This window comes from Falco cherrug, chromosome 7, assembly GCF_023634085.1.
Source record: "Falco cherrug isolate bFalChe1 chromosome 7, bFalChe1.pri, whole genome shotgun sequence".
NCBI lineage: Eukaryota > Metazoa > Chordata > Aves > Falconiformes > Falconidae > Falco > Falco cherrug.
The window spans coordinates 64,682,014-64,707,641 of record NC_073703.1 but is presented as its reverse complement, the minus strand read 5'-3'; the positions used below and the strand labels follow the sequence as shown (position 1 = coordinate 64,707,641).

The 25,628-nt window shown below is 44.6% G+C and overlaps 1 protein-coding gene across 2 annotated transcripts in view; it reads right to left on the bottom strand.

Annotated features, from left to right (window-relative positions):
- The window catches only part of ESRRB (estrogen related receptor beta), a 135,524-nt gene that overhangs the window by 88,478 nt on the left and 21,418 nt on the right, over nucleotides 1-25,628 (bottom strand). The window contains exon 1 of one of the 2 annotated variants that reach the window (XM_055716152.1): nucleotides 13,075-13,500. The exons of the other annotated variant lie outside the window; for it this stretch is intronic. Coding sequence (XP_055572127.1) covers nucleotides 13,075-13,088 — 14 coding nt within the window. The 5' untranslated portion in view covers nucleotides 13,089-13,500. Of the gene's footprint in view, nucleotides 1-13,074; nucleotides 13,501-25,628 lie in introns of those variants that run through there. 2 annotated transcript variants of the gene reach the window in all.

Here is a 25,628-nt window from a genome sequence, read left to right as displayed (position 1 = left end):
GCAGCGCGCGCTCCCGTTGCCTCTTGCCCGCTAACCAGGCTGGCGTGGGCACCGGCTGTGGAGTTCCGGGTTAAGCAAAACCTTGGGGTGAGGGGTGCTCCATGGACTATTTACAACTATTCGCAGTCCCGCACGGGCAGGCCGGCGTGTCAGCCCACCCAGACAGCGGTCCGCACGCACAGCACAACGCACCAGCGTGCCGCTTTGTCCATGCGTGTCACAGGCACCCTTAACACAAACACATGGCTCCACATACACACACTTCGTGCACAATCACAGAGCCACGTCTCACTGACACGGCCTCGCCACTGTACTCTGACATTGGCTTTGCCATACACAAACTAATATGTGCAAGCAGAAGAGCGCCTGACCCCTGTTCCAAAGCAGTGTAATTCAGATGTCACTTCAGTGCAGCTTATGAAACCGCTGGAAGAAATCCTGGCACACGAGATCAGAATCAGACGCTCAGGATAACAGAGCGTATTCCCAGGCTCAAAAAACCCATAGATACAGACCCTCAAATTTTCGCAAACATCAGAACTGGCACACACAACTAGCCTCATGAAAGACACATTTTCAAAGCTCTGCATATGGATCGGCTGCTGTTAAGAGTCAGTGTGCTTTCACAATTCCCACACACATTTTCACACTCATACAATTCCACTGCGTATTTAGAGCGACATACAAATACCTTGCTGAAGATCCCTCTCCATATACATACATGAGCCCCTCAGGCACGTGCCTGGCTCACACAGAGGTGCCCTACAGGGTCTATTCGTCCTTTGCTACCTACTCTCCACCTTCCAAACTGCACTCATACAAACCTCATTTGTCTCTCTCCTGTGCTACTCCTTCATGTTTAAATATCTACTGCTCAAATAAATAGAAATATCCTTAGCAGATAAACAAGAACTAGAGGCCTTTTAAAAAGGAAAATACAAACACACCTGGATAAAAGCTTCATTCTCTTATGCCAGGCAAACAAAAAGAAAAAAGTAGGAGCTAAGAGGATACTTCTTAGTATAAAACCAGAACCTGAGGCAACGCCAGGAGAAACAAAGGGCAGACCAGGGCTTTTCAGATGCTGGGGGGTGGTGGTGGTGTGATACAGCATAGAAGAAAATGCAGTGTGGTTCAGCTATAAACATGACCAATAAACATTGACTAAATTAGGCTAAAACTTCTCATACCACCAGAGTTTGTAGAAACTTGAGAATACTCAAAAAAAAAAAAAAAGAGGAATGTCCAAATTCACAGGCAGTGTAAACCGTTCCTGCTTTATTGAAGTCTATCAGCGCAACTTCCTCACTACCTTCTCTACCACGGATCTTAAATGCCACACAAAGTAATGGTATGCCCTAGCGTGCCCCAAGGCTGAGTGAGGACAAGCTGTGTGATTCTGATCAACTATCTTCAAGACAGGACAGCCCAGGGATGCAAAAACTGAGGTCTTTCATGGTGAAAGGGTCACAAGAAGATGGCACAGAAAGCAGGTTGATTTAGAAAATGGGAGAGAGAGAGAAGACTCATCCACAGTTTTAAGAGTAGAGCAGAATCTGATTACTTGCATGTTGCAGGTGACACCGTTCAGGTCATACATCTTTCCAGGAAGCAAAAATAATACAAGTAGAACATACACACATAGACCTTTGCCCACCTAAGTGATATATCAGCCCAGAGAAACTCTAAGATGCTTTAAATGTTGAACAGACAGGAGACAAGAACTATAGTAGGGCATTAGCATTAGTAAGGCCCAAGGCTGTAAGCAAGGAACCTTACCAACCACATCGGAGAACACCTGACCCAAGCAGAGGCATGGAGGAGGAAACCAGCACCAGTGTGTTTCCAATAGAAATCTGAAGTCAGGAAGAGACTCACTGATGACCTAGTTGCCCCATTCAGAAGGTTCCTGATACGCAGTAGCAAGAGAGACTAGAGGAGCCACACAGGGTCACGGTCTGGGCAGACTACACATTGAGAGCAGTTGGGGTGTTCGCAGTGAGCTGATTTTGATGGAAAACAATTTTCTCCAGAAAGATGCACCCTGGCTGGATCCTGGCTGTGCAGAGATTAGCTCTGGTGTGAGCTGTCAGTGAATGGGAGACCAGGGTGGAAATGGCCTGGCAGGCAGGTTGGGCTCTCCCAGTAGCTGATGTTTTAATTTTGCACTTTAACTTTTATCCAGGCTGAGGTGAGGCAAGCAGGGAGCCATGTGATTGCCTGGCACAAGGTCCACAGGGCTGAATTAACTGATATAAACAGTACAATGGTGGGTTTGTACTCTGGAAATGGGCTGCTGCTGACAGAGGGCTGCCTGGGTAAGGTGGGTATTTACAGTGTGGTGCAGAAATGTAACATTAATCTCTTCTGACCCAGCACAAATGGAGCTTCCCCTCCTTGAAGCTGTGCAGAGAGGTCTGGCTTTTCCTTTCTGAGAAGGATGGAAAGGAATAGTCTCTGCTGACTGGGCCTGATCTGCTAGCCTGAATTCCCCAAGAAAGAGGACAAGCATCCTGCAGGCTGATTTTGGAACTTAAGGAGGCTTCATCTTTTGCAGACCCCTCTGCCCACAGCACTTGCTAAGCTTTTCTCACAGCTTTAGCCAATTTCTCTTTCTGTCAAAGAATAAGGAAGGAAACAGTGATCTCAACATGACCACCCTTCTGATACATGTGTTTTTTAAAAAAGTACCAGGATGAGGCTAGAAAGGACTGTAAGATTAAGCTGGCAGATCTGAAAGCCAAAACCCTCCGTTTGGGTAAATACAACGCAGAACTGCACATGCAACAACAGCACTAGCTTAACCTGTGAGCACAGCCTTTGTTTGCCATCCTTACCAAATCATGCCCTGGAACTGGTGCTCTCTCACTGTGGGAGGAACAGGAACAGTCCTGGCCACTCAGTCTGTGGCCCCTGAGCAGATCATACCCAGAAGTGCTGTAGTAAGTGCTACCCATTGGGATGACTTTCATAAGGCAGCCTCTTGCTTTTGTAGTCAGCAGTTCTCCTCACACCTGGACCAAATGCAGAGCAATGACTTTCCATCAATGTTAGCTTTGGACAGAGCACAACCAGAACGCTATAGGCTGATGGAGCAATAGGCAGTATCAGTTCCCTGAAACATGCAATCCCTAACCCCAGAAAGAAAGCAAGAATTGCTAAGACATGTCCCTACTTTTGCCTGGTCTTCCAAGAGATGACAGCTGGAGACTTTCCCCCTATCCTTTCATGACTAATCTGTTCTTGATATTTTTTTTCCCACTTTTTTAAAACTTTTATGATGGAATAATGATCAACTCTCCAGCAAGCTGACTGATTGACTGACAGAAATTTCATTTGGTCTAATATAGGAGTAATCTGCAAATCATGCCAAACAAACTTGATTTCACTTGTTGATAAGGCTAGTTTTTTGTGAATAAGGGAAATGCAGCATAAGGAGAGATCTAGTTACTTTTGGGGCTTTGGGATTTTTTTTCCTTTTATGAAGGCCCCTATTATTGTATTCTCACAAGGAAGTCAGTGAAGTGGTATCTGCGCGGGGCAAAACCCATACATAATAATGAGACCTAAGCTGGGCAAAACAGACTTGTGTACATACATTCTTATCTTCTCTGCTGGAGAAAGAGGAGTTCAACGACAAGAGACCTTTCCCAGCCCCTGTCTCATTTAAGGAAACAACAGTTACAGAGAAGCCATTGTGATGAATTTAGAAGACAACCCTTTCACACTTTTGAGGCCAATAGTACTGCTTGGACTTCACACAAGTCACTGTGTTGCATGTCCTGATCCCTCTGCTTTGCCAGGCTAGTAACCCTGAAGAGAAGCTCAGGTCCCCTGAGCACAGTCCCTGATTGCTGGTAGGCTTTTACCACTCCCACATATATCCCCTTCCACGGCAAAGAGCTATCCTAGATACAGACTCTATCCGTAAGGACAAAACAGCCTTCTTTATTTTGCGCCCTATTTTCTATTTTCCCTCACTACACACAGACAAAGCAGTTTGCTCTCCCCAGTAAAGGCAATATCTTGTTTTATACCAAACTCCAATAGATTTTTTTCCCTAAAAAACCTAATTGGCGTTATGAACAATATGCTTCTGTCTGAAAGGTATCACCATCGTCACTGCTAAAGCTCAACATCTATGTAAGCAGGAAATAGTTTTCACATTATAATTTTTAAGTAACTGCCTATCTGAACATCCTTAGACATGCTTCAAGAATTACCTAGACTTTAAAACATCTGTGTTATAATTCTCAACCTATAGACTGCCAAACCATATCATAAAGAGGTTATGTGGCTTGCCCCAGATCAATATGAGCAAGTCTGTAGCAGAGCAAGAGTCTGAATACAAGTGTCTTAACCCTTACTCTCCTGCTTTGAATGAGAACCCTCTGTTCCAAAAATGTGACCTTTCATTAAGTTCTGTGCTAGGATATAAGAGTGTTAGGACCCCTGAGATAAGACATAGTCCCTACATTGCTAATGAAAAGTCAAGAATTTCTTTTAATAGCCCCTATTTTTGTAGGGCCAATGCTGTTTTGTGTCCTTCTACACCTGCTTTTGTCTCTGCAGTGTTAATAGCAGGACTCTATTTCCAGAGCAGAACATGTGCCTGGTGACATTTTAGATGAAAGTGCACATGCAGACACACAACACACACAAAGACAAACCAGGCAAAGCCATACTAACTTCTGTAGAGTCCAAAACAAGGCATCAGAGCAAGAGGCAGGCACAGAGTATTTTACCAAATAGGAAAGAATAAAGACGATGGGAAGTAGGAAAGAATAAAGATGATGGGAAGAGAGATACTGTTTTCCAGATTTTGAGGAGAGAACTTACAGTAAGAAATGTACAGAGAGGCAGGAGAGGAAGTTATATACTTGGGATTATACCTTTTGCTCTCTCTTGCATCATCAGTTAGCTGGAGTAATGCATAGGAGTTTCTCCCCTCCTTGCCCAGAAACACTGCAGATTTGTCAATCTACTTCTTAGTCAGTCTTTGCCTAACTTTTGTTTAGCTATGCAGACAAAAACCTTCCTCAAAAAAGATAGGTAATTACAGAGATAGATGGATCTCAGACTTCGAAGGCTTCAAGGGAGAGCTATGATCCAGCTTCAAATTTTGACCTGTTGCTGATTTGTTTCTCATGACAGTAACCCTCACTTGGGCCACTGTGGTCAGGCAGAACATGACAAAGATGTTGACTGGAAAGTGATTTTATTCACTCTGACACCTCTTTCCAAATTGCAGCAAAGCAGAAATGAATCCTTCCCCCTCTATGATCCCAGGTGTCCACAGAACAGTAGCTGGGCTATTTGTTCAGCTACCAGGAGGAAGGAGGGAGGCACAAGGCATCAAGGAATCTTGGAAATACCTCTGTTTAGCTGTTGTCAATCCTCCAGCACAGAGGCATCACAAGCATGACTTTCCTGGTATGGTGGTTCATCCTCTCAGATGGGACATAAAGTCAAACAGCATCTTTTCACCTTTAGCTTTCTCATCACCTCAGTACATTAGCTTCAAGTCTTGTATTGCAAAAGGCCAAGGAAAAAAGTCAGGAGAACAGGGGATGCTTCTTCATTCCTCTAATCTGGGCATATTTGCTACTTCTCTCTCCAAGTCTGTGCATTTTACTCACTTCAGGAGCCTAATATTCACAGTATCAGCTTACTCACTGAACTGATCAAAAGAAGTATATGTATTTTCAGGAGGAAATAACAGTTACTGTTATGATGGAAGCAAAGAATTAAAACTTTTTTGGCATGTGCATTGATAATGCCAAGTGTCTCAATCCAGAAAAGGAGTGGGACTTAAAGAACCAAAATGCTACAGTCACAACTGTTAAGCGAGCATGCCCACTGAGGGCTAGGCAGTGAAGACGGAGGGTGATTTTTCCAAGTCTGCGATGGAAACAGGAACTTAAACACATACAAGATAACTTATTTCCCAGCAACAGCAATGAGGTGGCTGCAGTGGCCCAGACTTTACAGTTTGAATACTATGACGTGACAAAAAACCAGTAAAGTGTGCAATTTCCTCTTACCTGGGTTCTCTGAGCAGGTAACCGAGTCCTTTTGGAAAGTGTTTTAGACAGTTATAAGGAAGCAAAGCAGTGAAAGGAATTTCCCATCCAGGGGATAAGGGATGAAGAAAACAAGGATTAAAGGCCTTCCTTTCCCTGCAGGAACCTCCATCTGGCCTTATCTGGGCACAGTCAATAGAAGACTATTGACTTCACCAGGTCATCCAGGCCAAACACAGAGGAGCTCACTGACAGTGGATCTATGCAAAAGTATTTAACAGTGAGATGAACCTGCAGGTCCCAAGTGACATTAGGAAAACTGATGCACAACAGTCTGGAAAAAGCAGAGGTCACCAGATGATCACGACTGCTCTCCTGGTCACCTTCTCCAGCCTCAGGATATTCCAGTTTCTAATAGCAAGGGTTTTGGCTAGAGCCAGACGTGACAGAGGCTGGCTTCCTTCTGACATACAGCTGGGAGTCTCCTCTGCTCTGGACCTCCAAACAACTCAGTTAAGTAATAAGACCATTCTGAAGATTTTTTTGCTGTACTAACTCTAGTGTTTGAACAGCACTACAGATATTTTTTTTTTTTTTTCACAACTCCCTCTTGACTTTGTTTATAACTTGAGCTACGTTTATTTCAGTTTCTGGACAAAAGTAAATTGGTGTGATAGATTATTTGATTAGGCAGCTTTGCCAACAAACCCTATTCCAAGCTCCTTAACATACTTTTAACTTCTGAGTTTCATCAACTCTACCTCATTCAGACACCTGCAGTAAAACATGTTAGGAAATCACTGCTCTGTCTACATGTCATTAACATTCAAACACTATGCCTACAGACCACGAATGATCGTGGTTTTGTGGTACCTTTTCAAACAAGAAAGACACAGGACAACTCAGGACCATATAAATGCTTTGGCTACACAATATATGCATATACAGTATCAAAAGGGTAGCCATCCACAAAGAGACAGATGCTGGTTAGCAGAAAAAAAGCTTTTCTATGCAAAAGAAATGAGAAGCTTCACTAGCTCGGTCCTACTTCTGTTACGTAGCCCTGCGTACTCCAAAAGATGGCAATCTCGTGTGGAAGTACAAGCCCCTGAGAGTCTTTGTAAAGGCCTTATTGACATGACTTCCAAGTCTTTAAGTTTCTCAGAGATCCAGGCACAGAGGCAGTTGTGGGCAGTGGTAAAGCCTTCTCCTGATGGACCTAAACATGTGTCACTGGATTTCAGCAAATATGCCTTCATCGTTCAAAGTCGCATATTGCCAGCTTCACTGTTCCTGTGGCAGCATTAGAAAAGATTACTTTTCAGTATCATTGTTAAGACAGACTTAAATCTCAGTCCCATGTGGTCTGAGGGTGACTTTGGTGCTGCAGCTTCCTAGCAACAGGTCCCCTTGGTCTCCACAGTGTTTACAAAGGAAAATCCAGTTTTGGTCTTTTGCTGATCTCTTGAAAACCTTTATTTTAGAGATGATCAAAGACTACCAATGCCTCCCCTCTCTGCTCCTCTGTCGAACATACCAATCTTCCATTAAATATTTATAGTCAGCTGAACTCAGTAGTACTCAACTCATCTTTTAGACCTTGCTCCTCAATATTTGGCAGTATTTCATAACTTACGTGGTCAGCAACTCAGCAAAGGACAGGCTTTTATGACATAACTTCCAGAAGTTGCTACCCGGGTTGTCCTGCAAACCATACAGCTGGGGGACAGCAGCTCTCCTTGTTAAGCCCACTGCTTTTTCAGAGTACCAAGAAGTTAGAAGCAGGACAGAAGGAAGATGGTAGGAGAGAAAGACTATCACTGATTCAGATACAGTTATCTGCCAAACAGCTGATGACAGGGCACCCAGGAGGGCCTTGTCTTGCTTCTGAGGGAGAAGGTACCAGGCAAGAGTATCTTGAGAGACCACTTTGTTTCCAGAGGCTTGTCTCATGAGAGGAATCATTAAACTGATTGGTCAAGCAGGGTGGTTAAAACATAGGTCATTAGCCTTGATTAGCCAGCAATCCTTTGGGTTGAATCAGCCCATTTGGCATTACAACTACAGGTATGGGCAGCTGCATTGCACCCAGCTAGACTAGTGCCTCTTCTGAAGGCAATATGAGGGACCTGCAACACAACACAAGGCTGTGCTAGTACACATCACATAGGCTACCTGCCCAGCACTGTAAAGATACTGAGAACATGCCTTGCACATCCAAGTGCGCAGCAGGTATGTTCTGCCTGCAGAGGCAGTACTAATACTTCCAGAAACGTAGAATACTTCTGCACAGATAAACCTAGATGACACCCATCAGATGAGCAATAAATATCTCCAGGGGTTGTACTAGGATACAAATGAAGAGCCTTTAAATTTGACTATATACTTGCTATGTAAGGACCCCTTTTTTTTTTTTTTTTTTTAACTACTACAGTTCATACACACGAGGTACAAGAGCACTAAATACTTGGCCAGGTGGCAAATGTCCATTAATGAGATTCTGTAGGTCAGTTGAACAGACAAGTGAGAGCCTGCGCTCTTAAGTTATGTTCCCAAACTTTTACCTGCATGCTGTGGGGCAAAGGATAAGCACTCAGATGTCTCAGGGTTTAGCTCTTCCAACAGTAAAACATAACCAAAAACCTACAGTGTCTTAGAGTGGTGTAAGAGTTGTGAAATGTTTGTAGGATGCCCATGAGCATCACACGTCCAGTGCTCCCAAGCAAGAGTCAATGCTAGGTGCAATATCCAGGGAGATGCCCTGTAGTAGTTTGTCAGAATAAGGCATGGGGCAGCATGGTAGAACCAGCTTTGCCTGCACTGCTGTACTATTTCACCTCAGCCAAAACTCTTGACATAACAAACACCCCATAAACCCCTCTCTCGAAAAGAAGAAAATGTTCCTCCAAAAATAGGAGAAGCTGGGTCATCAGATGAGGGTGAAATTGGTTTAAAAGCCATTAAGAAGAAAGCAATCCAGGCATTCAGGAGCAATCACAGCTGCTTGGGCTGATCAGGAGAGACAGAGGGAATTATTTATTTATGGACTTCCTGCTCTCCCTGAGCGGGTGTCTCCACTGGGGAAGCTTTAAGAGGAGCGGGGAACTGGAGACAGGTGCTGCTTGGAATCCTCCAGAGGTTTTCCTGGCCTGAGCCTCAGGAGAGTTAAACACAGTTCATACCCAAAGCATCCAGGAGCCATCAGCTTGTCTTTCCTGGAGCAGGAAAGGCCAGAAAAGAGCATCACACAGGTCTCTGCTGGGATGGAGCACATAGAGAGCCCCAGGCACCCAGATTGCCATGCAAGCTTTGCACAGCTTACAGTAAGATCCCTTCAGAGCAATAGTGCTTGAGTACACAGCCGTTTCTCTCTACTCGTGGTTCAGCTGCTTCCCTTTAAACACAGATCAAGTGTCTCTAGGGACTCAGCAAGCATTTAACAGACCTGCCTGATGGAAGGACCTCCAATGAGAAAACCAAGACCTGAAACTCCCAATAGACATCCTCAATTCAATCCACAGCTGAGATAAAGCAACCCTGAAGTTACATGCAACCGGATCCTAACTGCACAAAAAGCATACGAGCCTAGTCTGTATCCAAAGCTCACCTAAACATTCTAAACTTAAGGGGGAGGGAAGGACTACCAGATTAAACAGGAGGAAATTTGTGAACTGAAAAATCAGCATAGAAATACTATATTCTTGATATTGTATCAAGAATTCCTTTTCAAGATACAGTACTGTCTTTCCTGATGCAATTTCTTATTGTTTACCCAAACTGGAGGATGAAGAGGAGTTATTCCCTAAAATCACGGAGTTCCCATCAATATTTGGAGTTCACCCTTCACCACCAACTGAAAAAGAGCTGTAGAGACAGAGACAGACAAATCTGCCCAGTCAGGCATCTGGCAACTATCTTCTTGTTCTGGCTTTGGTCAGAGGGCCACAAAGAGGAACCAGGGCTTGAAACCATCAAACACCACCAGAATTTTTCACTGGAAGATGCTGCAGAAAAGTAGTGTTGCAAAAGGGTCACTGATGGGGACTGAACAGATTATACAAGTGACACAGCCTGCACTGTGTCAGTTTGTGTCTCCATGCAATTCATTACTGATGAGATGCCAGAGATTGAGATGAAAAGGGCAGGAGCAGACAGTGAACTACTGCTTTAGACACATCTCATTCAACATTCCTAGTTTATTCCTGCTCTGCCTCTGCTAGTACATTTTGCATTAGCCCCCAGCCATGATATTCTTCCTCAATTCTGGTTTCAAATAAGTACATTGTTTTGTGCCATTAAAGATACAGCAAAACCAGTTGTGACAGCAAAATAACTCATTAATACATAAAATGCTTTGGGAAACCTTTGAAAAGGAAGGGACTGAAGAACAAGAGAGTATCATCTTCATCAAGATCAGTGACCCAAGATAGGCACAAAGCCTAACCGTATTTCATATGAGTCCTAACTCAGACTGCCTCCTCCCCACACAAAACAAAGTGATTTCTGCATCTAATAAATGTATAAAACCAGGTTTGTTCTCCCAGTCTATGTTCCTCCAAAAAAAGGGCAGTATAGAAAGGATCCATTCTCCATTCAGTGAAACAGGTCTTTGTCTCTCAAAGGAAACATCCTTTGCTTCCCATTCAGAGACAGGTTACATTTTTAAGGTTTGTGTAACCTTTGTTTCCCACCCTGGGAAGAACATCATTAAGCAGTGATAGCTACTTAGCCCTGACAGGGAACTGCTCCACAGAGGGTTGCATCCCCTAGGGAGCTACAGCACAGACAACTCAGGCCTCTCTGGGGAGCTGTTCTGCTTTGACCATTGACTTATGGCTTGAAAATCTTTATGGGGCCAAACCAAATGCATTGCTAGTTCATAAGTGCTGGGGTTATTCATTTGCGTGCTTTAACACACATTGTTTGGGAAATTCAATTCATCCCTTGATTTGCTAAATACAGCTTTAGGTTCTAAAATCCTCCAGAGTCTGGAGTGTCCTTTGCCCCTTCATGCTCATTTGCCTTTTTTATTTCCCTTCCAACTTGCCAAAAGAAGAAAAAGTCCATTTCAATTCTGTTCCTAGCCAGTCGACCTTGCTTTCAGAGCCTGGCACACCAACTTCCCCTGCTGCAATGGTCAGGTTACAAAAACAAAAGAAGAACATTTGCTTCCTTGTGAAACACTTCCCATTGAGATTTTTCAGTCACAATAATTTCTCTAGCATGCTCTGTGCTTTCAGCGAGTCTCAGTTTTGCAGAAATACAAGGCTTAATATTGCCTTGTATAATAAAAAATACCCATTTACATACATTTGACAGCCAGGAGGAGGCCTCTTCTTCCTGCTAAGGTATGCTCAGGTCTCTCCACAGATGCCAAATGCCTTCGTACTCCTGGGCATAGGCGTCCCCCAACGGCATTTGGTATCAGTGATACCCAGTAGTGCTCACCTCCTCTCCTCGCAGGCTTTCTTTGCATGAGAATGTTACTGCAGTATAGTTCAAGGTACAATTTTAAATAGATTAACTTAAGCTGGTGCAAAAGGCACTCATTACTATTGGAACTAAACCTGTTTAGGCATCTAATGAGCAAAAATGAAGCATCCTCAAACTGGCAGGAGAGCATCCACAGTTTAGATTTTCACTAGTTTAAATGGATTATTTTAAAATCAATGCAATTTAAAGTGTACAGCTTCCTTGTGTAGAAAAGATCTTCCCTGGACTGAGGAAACAGCAGCACTTCTAAAATAAATGACTGCCTGTGCAAGGGGCAACACCCGTTAACAACTACCACAAAGGAGCAGAGAGTAGAAGGGGCTGAGGAGATGGGGTCAGTTGCTTGCACACAGCCTGTTAGGAAATACTGCATTCAAATTGACTACCTATAAGCACCCAAGAAATGGCATCCAGAAGCGACAGCCAACTAGCAAAAGTTTCAGGGACATCCCAATATTCTCAGGATCCTCCCTTGGCTGAAAAACACGAGGGGAAAAAACCCACCAAACACATGTGGGTGCACCTTTAGAGACACAGAATGTTTTCTGACACTCGTGCAGCATGTGCATTACATAAGAGTGCAGGTCTCTCAGTCAGCAGAGGATGCAGATTAGTTATTGTAAAGTGAATGCTGCATAAAGCAAGGATGCACATCTTGCAGTACTCCTGCCCTACACCCAGGGCAGTCCCTGGAGCCTTGCTATTAAGAAAAGCCTCTCAGAAGACACAACAGCCTTTGTGGGAGGCTGGGGCCAGAATCCACTCCTGTCAAACAGCTCTCCGGACCAGGATGTGACTGCGGCTGGCGAAACATGTTAGCTAATGAAGATTGAGTCAGGCAGGCAGAGATGATCCCCTCAGCCTGTTAATCCACTTAGGGAAGGAGAAGGGAAACCTGAGCTCAATTCCTGTGCTCCCTTCGAGGAGCTGTGTTGGCTTTAGCACCTAGGCAGAGCAAACGCAGCCAGAGCTGGACTGGGGAGAGCTCTGGGTGCAAGACTAGTGGTTTTGGGAGACAGGAGCAAGAGCAGAGGCAGGGAACAGCAGTCCCTAGGGAGAGAGGCAAGGCTGGATTTTGTGTCCACTGGGAACTAATGAAGCAAACTGAGCTTTACTTGCCCTCTTACCATGAGAAAACAAGAAGGAGCTGAATGTGAGCTTTTGTCCAACAGCAGGGCAGGGAAAACACACACATCTTGCACCCATTTGACAGGGCAAAAAGGATTCCCAAGGGGCCAACTCACATTCCTGGTTTAGAAAAGTCAGATAAAAGGAGTTTGTGCCCCCAACACCCATCCCAGCAGAGACAGAAAGCCAGCATTGCTTCCCACCCAGTTTAACTGGCGGCTTGCGGGGATGATGGGTGCCAATCCCAGGAAATGTCAGATCATCCTTAACCACCAGAGGGTGCTCCCCATCTCAAAGACAGAATCAATGTCACAGGTGCACCCAGACAGCTAAAGGAGCCTTTATTTCCAGCAATCGTGGAATCCGAGCAAGGGAAAAAATAGCAAATTAATAATAAATAATAATTAATGAATCTGATCCTGTGGCTTACCTCTGTTTCCCCATCCCTTCTGGCCGGGCAAGGTAAGGCCCTCTGTCCCATTTGTCCTCTGTGTCCTGCTCAGTCAGGTGATTTTCCTCACATTGGAGGTTAAATCACTTTTATTCTTTTCTCCTAGATCGTGGATCCAGAGCAGCAAATAAACATTTTCCGCTTGGCAGGTCCATAAAGAGTAAGATTCTGACTTGCCTGCCCCTGAGCACAGTTAGGATCACACCCTCAGGTCACACACATTTTTTGCAATGCCAAGGCCTGACCTTACCCCTGCACTGCCACAAGTGGCATGGGGGCCACCAGCCTGTATGTTCAGGTTCATTTTCCCCACTCTGTCCTAAGCTGGTTTTCCAGAGAGCAAAGTGCCTATTGCGCAGAGATGCCTCAGGACGGCTTTTTCAAAATATCATTTTTGGGGCACTAACACTACCTAACTCTGTCAGTAAGACACCCGCAGGGAAGACTGTTCACTTCGGCAATGCAGTGCCCACAGCCTCTCTTCCTTCTCTCACTGAAGGGAAGCAGAGGCATGTGACTGAGGTTGCACACTCAGAGGCTATGCACCTGGCAACATGCCACCTTGTGCCTCGGCTTCCTGTTTGTGTAGGTTAGAAGTAGTACCCCAGAGTTGCATCATACGCAGAGAACAGAGCAGTTAGGATTAAATCATAATGGTTGTATTGCACCCTGAGATTCAGAAAAGGAAAGAGTTTAAAGCATGCCAAGTAAGATCAGGTGCCTATGCAAAACAGACTAGCTCTGCTGATGTGTCTGGCATAACATCTGTTTGTCCCAGCCTCAGCTTACTTTGATAGTCCAGGTCTGTATCTCCCATAGGGAAACCAGCTCTCATTGATGGCTCCCACCCAGCACATGCGCTGCATCTTGCTGTCTGACCACTAAAAGAACAGATTGTTGTATTTTTTTAATTGCCCTTTCCTCTTTCCTTTGGCCAGTAGTGGCAGGCCCAGCCTGAGGGGATTTTTCTCAGAGTTCCTGCTTTTGGGTACCCTAGCATCACTTTTTCTTCTGTCCACTTCAAACCATACGATACATTTGTCTGATGAAACTGTTAAAACTGAGAAGTTAAACCACTGCACAAAGAATGTTCATTCAGTCTCCTACAGAGGTTAATACGTTTGGTAGGTTTGGCTTACTTCATTTCCAGAATGAACCATTATCTGCAGCATATGTGGGAACCAGTGCTTTCCAAGTCATCAACTGGCCAATAGTGATACTAGTCATCCTTGAGAGAGGCATCACATTCTACAGCCTAAATAGGCTAATGAATTCCAGTATTTGAGATTGTGAATGGGGAACAGAAGGGGAAAGATGTAAGTGGAAAAGATTTTATGGTACATTTCTTAGACATTTGCCATAGAAAATTCTACTTCCTACCAAAAAAACCCCACAAAAAACCAAAACAAAACTCAGGGGTATGTGTCACAGCTCCATTTTCATACTGTTCATAATATTCTCCCTTGGAAATATAGCAAATACCAGTCACGCCATGGAGAGGTTAACCAGCATTAGGTTTGGACACTGATGTCCCAGCACCATTAACACCCAACTTCTCAACTTGATAGCTTTTAAAACTACGCCGTTACCACTGCAGTCAAAATATATTTGTTCCTAAACACACACATAATCAGTCATCAAAAGTGTGGTTATTTAAAATTAGGTATTTTGAGCATTACCTTTCTGCATACTTTCGCTAGGAGCTTAAGCTTTGCCATTCTTCCTGCACCCATTACAGCAAAGACTTTTAAAGCCATTTCACAGCCCTAGTGACATTCTCCTCCCTTGCATATTGCTGCATGGGAAAATTACTGGGGGTTTTATTGTTTTAATTACTGCTAGCAGGTTGTAAGATCTCAAATATCCCCAGTTCCTTCACTGTTAAGAACAGCAGCATCTGGGTGTCACTTTTGCTCATGACAGCAAATTACAGGGTCAGATTTGCCTTTCTCACTCACGCAAGTCCACACCTCAGTGGAGATTACAACTTGTGGAATACATAATACATAAGATGATCAGGTTTTGACTACCTGCAATTAGCTGATCTGTAAATACATGAAATGGCAACACTTAATCCAAACGGAGAGGCCAGGACAACACCACCTTACAGCACATAAATCTGCAAAGCATGACCGGACCCATGAAATAAAGACAAACCAAAAAACTGTATGTTAAATAGGGCAGACTACAAATAAAATCAAGAATTAGGAAATGCCAGAATTGTGCTTACTTGTGAGAAATACTTTTAGCCCTCATGTGCATATGCATTATTTCATAGCCCTTAATTACATGATCATATTTTTTCCACAGTACCCCATCTCAGACTGCGCTCAGAAGGGATTGCTCCCATGTAATGAGAAGCTATTTGAGATGCTGGTTTCTGCTCATTGTTCAGTGCGTGGCCCCAGGCCTTATTTACTGCACATTATTCAAACCTGACTCTAGAGATTCATTCATTTCCTTATGTGTTTTTCTATGGGCTTATCATTACACTGTCCAAGAGCTTTGCCAGTTCAAGATCATTTATTTTCACACACCTCTATGAGAGAAGGGGGTATTTTTATTCCCATTTTATGGGTGAATGACTGAAGACCGTATTAAAATATACTTGCTAATTCTGGGTGCCCAGTCTGAGACACCAACAGCCTGACTGATCTGTGCTTGTATAGCAATTTGGGTTCAGTGGATTCCCATTCACTTCATTTGCAACTGTAAGCACTCTGTTTCTGTAAAGCAAGTCCTTTGGGATCAAAAAGGTCCCCCAGAAAATCAGGAACACACAATTAAACAACCACTGGCACAACAGCTGCTTCAAAAAGTCTGAAAACTATTGTACAGAGATGGTCACAGAGAAAAAGTCAACTGGCAGGTCAGAATTTCACTGCCTCAGCTATAAAAGCTTCGCTTTCTCTCCTGCAGTCCCTTGTCTCACTCAGTACACACCTGACAAATGAGGCAGAGGTCCTACAGATGGTCTCTTTCACTGTGCAACTCTGATTTATCTCAGAGCAGGCCCATCGCATGCAGTGAATGAGGCAGGGGTCCTGTGAAAGAAATGGCACACAGTGACGTAGCTAAAACATGAGTTGTGTAAGACACACAGCCAGGTAGATAGAAATGCATGCAGAGGATAACTGGTCTTTCCCCAGCTTCCAGTTCTTGCATTAGCACCCTTCAAAGCGCCCTTTTCACAGAGTTTGTTTCTTTTAGAGTGAAAAAATTCGCTCCTGAAGCATCACAATGACACTTGTGTGGATTGTCAGAAGAGACATATCCATCACGTGGACCGTACAACCAAGGCAATGGAGTAAATGGGCTGCAAGGGTAACTCGTCCTTTGTGAAGACTAACATGAGGAGCATCAAACAGTGGGTGAATTTCAGATGCTGATGACAGTTGAGGAAGAGGCTTTTCCAAACATTCGATCCAAGTCATGCTCTCTCCTCTCCAGACCATCCCAGCACACTTTTTTCTCTTCACTGCCTTTGTCTTCTCACCCCAGCTCTTTCCTTTGCTCTCATCTCACCCCACCAAACACTATTCCCCCAAGCTCCACAGCCCAAGCCTCCTTGTTCAACAGTTGCTTTTAACTATTTGTTTTCCTTCCTCACCTTTTTACCAGCTCCCCTTGCCTGTCTTTCCATCACTGTTTGGTGGCCCCACTTTCTGACACTGCCTCTGCTCTGACACAGACCCAGCTGTCCCTGCAGCCTAGCTCCAAAACAGACGCTGATTTAGAGATTTACAAACAGGAATCTTGACTCATTTTTAAATGGAAGGAAGGCATAATTCAAGAATATGGCATACTCCCTACTTTTTCTTTAAAAAAGAAAATAAATTGCTGGTTTTGATAAAAATTTCCACAAGTCTGTCAGAGGCACAGAAAGTATTTACAGCAATGATTAAAGCTTGGCAGTGGTATGAACAACAAAACCTAAATTTTACAGGAAGCACTAGTAAAAAAAGATGGTGCTACTAGCCTGTTTGTTGTATGTGGCAGTGAAAATGAAGATATAAATTAAGAAAGTAGGTTAAGCAAGAAAGAGTGCTGCTGCCATCTCTTTTTAAGACTTACCATGGTTTGGTAGACTAGCATTTGAATAGCAGGCCTCTGAAGGGGAGCATTTGTACTTCTCCATACAATATCCTGGTAGCTTATAGATGCTAGTGCTTATTTGATATATACACCTGTACCCATCTCAAGCTTGCATCAGCTGTACACAAGATTATACATGTCTTAACATTTCACAAAGTCGCAGAAAATAGGGCTAGGAGCAGGTCAGGTGTCCCAATATATATATAGCTGATCTGTCCCAATGTAAGATCAGCTATAACAGCATTATTTTTGACAGATGTTTTTCCAGCCTGTTCTGAAAAAATTTCACCCCTTCTCAGACAGTCTGTTCTAATGCTCCTGCATCATTGCTAATACAAGTTTGGAACATCAAACGGAAATCTCCCACACTGCACTCAAAGCCCATTTATTTCCAACTCTATCAACAACGGACATAGCAAATGGCTTAATCACTTCCTTTTGGACAAAGCCTCTTACTATTTGAAGACACATTCCCCAGACCTTGCCTAATATCTAAATTTCCATGACAGAAATATTAACCTGCCTACCAGAAATAAATTAGCACCTCAGTCCCTCTAACTTAATTCCTGCATCTCCAAGCTTATTATCTGGAGGGCCACAGAATTTTTACGAACACCTTCAACAAGGAACAAGGGTTGCAACTAGCAGGCTGGATTGCTGTAGACAAGCCAAGCCTCCCTTCACTTCTAGGGGACTCCAACTGATTCAGTAGTAACACCTCACTGCAGTTTGGGGGGGGAGGAGGGGGAAGAAACAGTGTTAGCCCTTCACTGAGGCAAATCTCCCAGCTGGATTCAATTTCTCATGCTCTTTCAGAACCTTGAGCTGAAAATTTGGGAAACTTGAGAAAATATCTTCTGATAAATCAAGGCTATAATCTATTACATTCACTACGCTACTAGTTAGAGCAGCAAAATTTCTTAGCTGTCCTTGATGAAGCCGAGACCTGTGCCCATGGTCCTGACTTCCAGTGCTGTGCCTTGAGCACAAACCAAGCTTTTCTCACTGACAAGCAAGAAAGACCTGCCAGATTTTGTATGAAACAGCTCCCAGGAAACTGGAAGTCCACATCCTTGGCGCATGTGGGTGTAAGAGTGTGCTGAATGGCCAGAGTTGTAACCAGAAATGTCGTAACATTAAAAATGCGGGTCAATATTGTTTAACACAGATTTGTCTCCAGTGTTACAAACGGAGCTCCGAGGGAAGGCAGGAGCCCTTCTGTGCAGATAGGAAACAGAGGGCCCTTTTCTACCATAGGTAGTGTAACAGGGGAAGGCAAACTAACAGCTCAGAGGTGCGTGCAAGTGCTCTGTACTGTGTGTTTGCACAACTGCGTGAGAGTGTATCCCTTGGTGATGTTATTCACAGGCCTTGGCCGACAGTAAATAAGACTGTGGAGCTTGATTCATGAGGGATGACAGGAAATCTATAATGTGTGGGCTCTATAATCTGCTCGCTACTGCGTAGCAAAATGAAAGAACAACAGTCCAATTACAGAGTCCTTGCTGATCCCAAGCACATCCTCCAGATCTTGTTCTGCTCAGAGCAGCGGGAGTCCGTTGGCACCAAGGGAAATCAGACTCTGGAACAAGCCATCTTCCATTGCTGGGGTGGCAACAGTATTTTGGAAGCACCAGACTAATTTTCAGTGGGTACGAACATAGCCAAGACCATGGCATGAACTTCAGAGCAAATTTCAGGAGAGCAACAGGCTGCTGAGCTCAGTTCACCAAAGGACTACTTATGTGGACACCAATTGCTGCACTCCGTTGCAGGCATCCCATGACCCAAAGGCCAGGGAGCAGTGATCCACAATGGCAGCTTGGCCCAACCACTTGGTTTGGTGGGGACAGTGAACACCGTTCCCCCCTGTGATAACACAACCCCAGGGTGCAGCTCCACGATACTAAAGGCAGGGCTATGATCCAGCAGGACACAGCAGCTGGGTTACAAATGGTGTCCAAAAAGCACCTTAAGGGGAAGGATGCAAAAGCTGGAGGGAGATGTGGATTCTGGGGCCAGACAGAAGAGGGATCGCTGAAGGTATGATTCACATCAGGTGCAGAGCTGGTCCATGAGAGAGCAGGGAGGCAGTCTGTGACAGCAGCAGCCGCAGACCAGACTGCTCTCATACAACTAATGCTGAGGACACATGGAAAGACAGAAGGTGGTTTCTTTTGGACAAAACAGCAATGGTGGCGGTGGGAGGTAGAAGGGCTGCCAATTGCAGACAGAAGGAGAAGGAAATAATTTTGCTTCTTACTGTGCAGTGGTTAGAAACCCCACAGGGCTGTTCAAGGCTGGGAAGGCACAGGACAGCTCAGCAGAGGATCCTGGCAGCTTGGGAAAGACCGTTCTCTCATTTTTCTCTAACCAAACTTACACTTTTCATTTCTTGTGTCTCTGGTCCTTAGCACTTAACACCTTTCAGAACTATCTTCTGCTCTCTAGGAAAGGGGCAAGGAGAACCTTTCTCACGCTGGCAACAGGTAAACAGGATGGCAGGATGGGGAGTGGGGAACAATTTCCACTCCAGCCCTAGCACAGGCCGCCTTTGCTGAGCGCACACTCTGGGGACTGGCCGTCCTTTCCCTGCTTCCCCCTACAACCATCTCTGCTGCCACCTCCCCTCCCTTGTTATCTGTCAGTAAACAGTAATTAAAGAAGTGGCCTGCTTGATAAAGCTCCCGCCTGCCCTCACATGGTGCTGCCCTCTCGGACGTGTCTAATTAAAATCCTGATGAGAAGATGAAGAAATCCCAGCAGCTGGGAGTCTGCTGACTCTCCCTGCGCTCAGCCTCTTCATTACTGACTACGAGGCAGAGAGATATAAAGGACCCCAGGAAACGCTCCGACAGGCCAATCGATACAGCCTTTTGTGGGACGTGACGGACTGCTCAGGACTGCCTTTTGAACTGTGTGGATAATGAGGATGCTGGAGCATGGCTCACTGCATGGGGCTGATGGAGCCAGACTCCCCCACTAGTCCCTGCAACACCGCTGCTCCCAGGAACAGCACCCAGGGCCCCTGTAGCTTGGCAGTCACTCACACCATATAGCGAATTCATGCAGTTACAGTAGCTGGGGCACTTGCCTGTCCCCCACCAACCCAAGCTCCAGAAATCATTGCTTGTAGTGCCAGAATACTGTCAAACCTCTAACCATTCCCATCATTTCCATGCAAACACGGAGGGTGCATGTGTGTACATACACTCCAAAACGCTGAGAACCAGCGCACACGTTCCCTAAATGAAACCAACACCACACACAATGTGCACGCTATTGTGTTTACATGGACACTTGTTCATGGGAACAGTGTGTTTTCACTGCTCTCCCAGGATTTTATGCTAAGGTGAAATTCTTGGTATGCATAAAATGAAATAAAAGGTTTACGTGAAGTGCACAGCAATATTATCATCATCATGAATCACCTTAACTACGTTTAGACACACTTCAGATGCAAATACATCCACTAAATGGTTTTATTTTTGTGTTTTCTTTCTAATACGAGATCAGCTTTACATGGAAACAAGCCCATTTTCACTGGCAAACTCATGTTTATCCAGAACACCTGAGAGTTCATTGTTATTATTTCTTTCATCTTGAAACTAAGAAAGAGATGGAAGTAGATCTATAGTTTCTAAAGTTTGAAAGTGCATCTCAGGCACCTACCTCCACGTCCCTTTTGAGCAAGTCTACAGGAGGTACAGTCACCCTGGGAATTTGGATCATGTGGAAGAATGGGAGTGCATACATGATCACAAGTACAAGTGCACTGTGTATGTGCATGAACGAAATGCATGTTCCATGTGTGGAATCAATAAAAGCACAAGCTTTTATCTGTCTGAGTTCACACTTCCTGCTTCACAAACCACTACTTCTCCTGCAATCAGCATCAGTCCAGCAAGAGTTGGTGCTCTTTTCAGAGCCTCAGCTAGGTCCTTGGGACCTAGTTTACTCAATAAAGACTCAGTTGTTGGGTTTTTTTCCCACTCCTTCAATTTTAATTACTTTCCCAGACCACACAGACTGAAAAAAAAATATACTTGAAAAAATGTTTCCTAAAAGTCTTATAAAGTAAAAAAACCCTATATTATTTCCCAGATTGCCATAATCCTGCCCCACTGTCCCTTTGTCAACCCAGGCCCAGAGAGAAACTAAGTAACAAATCATTCCTGGGCTGGTTTAATACTGAGTTAAACTTGCCAAAAAACCCAAACCACCTCAAAAGAAATAGTCCATAGCAAAATATAATCAGTAACAGCAAGAAGTTAACCACATGCAGAGGTAATGGACCCAACGGTAAAAGCTCAAGAGCGCTACTGGGAAGGGACTTTGGAGAATCCCCTGGAAAAGACAAGTGAAAAAGGGCAGCAGAGGGGAGGTCCTGCTGGGAATGGTGGCAGAAGCACTGCTGCTGGGAAGTTCACAGCCTCTCTTGGCCCTGCAGCCTCCTTTGGCAAGAGATGCTGTTGTGCAGAACAAGGCAGCAGTGCTGGATGCACAGAGCTCTCCATGCAATCCCTGCCTGTCCCAGTACCTGTACTTGATGGAATGACACATTGCTGCGGCAGCTAATAAATAGAAGTAATTTGATTAGCTTTCCCTAACTAGCGATAAGATCCTGACAAACCCTTTTTAATGCGTTTCTGGAGCAGGATGAAATTGTTTCATTTGGCGAGCAGGGCCCCACGGGAGTTGCCTCCAAGCTCCTTTAGTGAGAGGTAAAAATATGCCAATCATTAATGAGGGGAGAATTACGGAGACTTTAATGCAATCAGAAAAGAGGAGCCCTGAGGCAGCTGGGGAATAAAACCTGCCCTTAAATCAGAGGCAGGCAGCCGGAGCATGGAAATAAAGGCATACACAAGCATGTACATGCACACACACATACCTACCGCACACACAAAGACCATGTGGAGCTGCTGTAAATGCACTGGGAGTTTTGCCTGGGCAACAAACACCTATCTCAGCAAATGGTATCCATCTTCCCCAAAAAGCATCTGTAAAATCACAGCAAGCTATATCCATTTGGCAGCCCACTACCCCTACCAGGAAGGGACCACTGCCCTGCAATCTCCTCCCCTTCACACACGTATTTGCACAGAACTGCAGTTTTCAACATTTCAAACCAAAGCCTTTTGTGGAAGAGCAGCAAGGCAGCTTTGCCAAGTAGAAAGGTGCCTCTCAGGGCCAGACTTGCTGCATGAACACAACATGTATAAACCCCTCACTCTGTCCTCCAACCATGGCACTTGTGCCAGAGGCAGCATCTACTGTGGATGTTGAAAGGCAACTCCTCCCATCCCCTCCCCACTCCCTCCTCAGCCACTTCAGTGAATTCCCTTCCTCAGGTGAAACAGCTCTTGCACAAATCACATAACTTCTTATTCCTAAGCAAAACAGAAGTCTTTAAGTTGCTGTCATTTCTCCTCGCTGGCAGCCAGGAGCTGGGGCAGACACTAGTGCCCTGACTAGCTCCGATATTGCAGGTGGCTGTGTTCTTTCAGAAACTCCTTCTCTGACAGAAAGCATCCCATCTTTCTGTAGCGATGCTTTAAGCCCAGCCAGCACAATACAGGTGGCTGCGTCAGCACAGACTGTCCCAGAGAATGCTAGTATCCAGTTTAATGGGAAAAAAACCAGGCCAGGAGTTTTCTCATGGCTCTTCCAGATTCCCCACCTTGTTTACTTGAAAATAGTGAGTACTCGGATATCAAACACCAGCCACCTTTCCTCTGCCAGATACACAAAACATGATACCACAAAGGCCAGGCATGCAGTGCTTCAGCCCTTTTCCCTAGTTTGGCTTAGCACTAACATGGTAGGGAGCAACTGAATGGCTGCTGAGAACTCCAAGAGGAAAGTCAGTACTTACTCTTGGCCTTAATATACACTTGAGGGGATGCAAGACAAGTATTTCTTCCTCCCGTAACTCCTGCACTATAGTGAGAGAGTATCTGTGGCACCCTTGCCCTCTGCTAGATGGAATGACTATCCTGCTTAGCGTGCACTGTAAATCCTGTACTGAGAAAGCTATACGGCTGTTTCTTCTGCCACAAGATGCACCAGGCATCTCTGCCACAAAAAAGCTGTGCTGCTCCATCATATTCTTACATACAGTAGACAGCTGTGGGACTAAAACGCTGGTGTGACTATTAGCCATTTAACTCTACAGACAAAGCAGTTCCGCAGTTACCAAGACAGAATAAAAGATGAAGGATAAGTAAAGAGGGACCTGTCCTGAGACACAGAGCCTGAAGCTTAGCAGGCACATTCCCAAATGGGTATCAAGCATAGAGCTGCATGTCCCACTGCTAAACAATCACAGAATACTTAGCCCCAGGCAAGGGGGGCTTCATGTCCCTCAACAGCAACTCCAACTGACTGCTTGAACCATTCCCAAAGAAATATGGCAAAGCTCCCTGTGGCTGAAAGTTCAGAATGAAAAGCTCCTCAGAGGGTAAAGAAAACCTCCATGGTTCTCCCAAACTCTCAAATTCAGTGTCTCTAAGACCGAAAGGATCGAAGAAGTCTTGCTGTTGGGCCACATCACTTGGAAGTCAGAGAAATCACTTTCCACAAACACAAACAAGCAGAAGACCCTACCACGGAAACTATCAAGGCTGCAAAAACTAGCTACCAGGAAATTCAGCATGGCTACAGCACAATGCTGTCTAGCATCTGGAAATTGTATTTCTGTCCTTTTCTGATCAGGGCCCGTTTTGATCCAAAAGTCCAGTCAAATTCTGTGATTTCTTCTGGTCAAGAGCTTTAGGCTATTCAAGATAGTTACTAGATTCCCTCCCTGGATCCATTTCTAGCAGTGATCCAGGTTTTATTGTGGTCACAGTCCAACCTAGTTTGTGGTGGCACTCAAGCACAGCAGCCTTGTGTGACTGCTGCCCCTGAGCAGCAGGCAGAGGTCTGAAATGGTGTCACACTCTGTGGTTCCACATGCAGGCCCTGCCCTGCTGCAAACAACTCCTTCTCATTCTGGTTTGTTATGATTAAAAATGCACATCACCCAGCGACGCCTTGGAGTGGAACCCAGCTGGAAATTGGATCATTAATATTCCTTCTCATGCCCATTGCCACAATTTCTTACCTCTCCACAAGTAATTGCTAACAATGCAACAATTTAGGGTCTCAGACTAAAAGTGAAGAGAAGTCAAGACTAAATTTCCCATTGTTACTCCAGTTCACCTACCCTTGCCCATATCCTGGCATCCCATCAACCTTATGCCATTATGCCACACATACAGCGTGCTGTATATCAGATGTCTTTCATCCCTTTGAACTGTTCCCAGTTTATCTAACAAAAGGTCTTTAAGATCCATAGTCTCCTATGGAGAATCAGGAAAGGGATTCAAGATTATCCTCATTCCTGAGCAGCTGGAAACACAAGAAAGAAAATTCATTTGAAGAGTCTAGCCACTGCGTGGCTTTCACTCTTGGTCACCACACTTTCCACACAATTAAAGTACTCTCAGAGGGCTGGAGGGATAAATGCAAATCAAGGGTAGGACTTACCACATGATGTAGAATCCCACAAATGTACAAATGGGGATATTTCCATTTCTAGCAGACAGAGTTACCTACATGAGCTCATCTCAACCTTATGTGCTGTTACTGCTGCAACTCATTAACTAAGCAAGCTGTGAGAGACGTGGAATTCTTCCATCGCTGCTACAGTGATCCTTCAACAAAAAGGATCCGGAAGCACAGAAATGGCACAGGACACACAGCAAGTCATTCAAAGCCTCCACAATAGTAATTATGAGCACTCACTGGCCTGTTTGAACCTTCCACCCTGTATGGCATTTACATTAGACATCAAGCAGCACAATGAAACCAGAACTACAGCATTGATTGTGGAAAAATAAAAATCAGAAGACATTTTCTCTTTGGACTTTAGCATCGCCACTGTGGCTTGCTCATGCACACTGGCACCAGGCAGAGGAAGTTTGTTCTTGCTTGTCAGCTCACTGAGCTGACATTCCTTTGGCTGCAGGCAGCACAGCCTCCAAGAGGTTGAATGTCTGGTGGAGAGCTGGAGAAGACAGAGGTGGAGAAACCTGCTAGACAGCAACTAGCACAAGGCAGCTGGGAAAACAGCACTGGTCACAAGAATCAGGACAACACCAACTAGAAATTCTACTTCAAACACCTATTAATTGCTATTAAACTACCCCCAAAACTTCTGCTCCCGGTAAGCATTTTGCATCTTAGGTGAATAAACTCTTTAGGAATCAAAGGGTCTGTAACATATTATTGAAATGACCATCAGGCTGAGGACTTGCTCTATGTGCCTCTCTGTAACACAAATAGCTCCAGAATGAAGTGTTCACTAATACAGTGGTATAATTTAATGCTAAACTGGCTTCTGCCACACGCAAATTTGTATGTTTGGCACTTGCACTTTGATATCACGATTT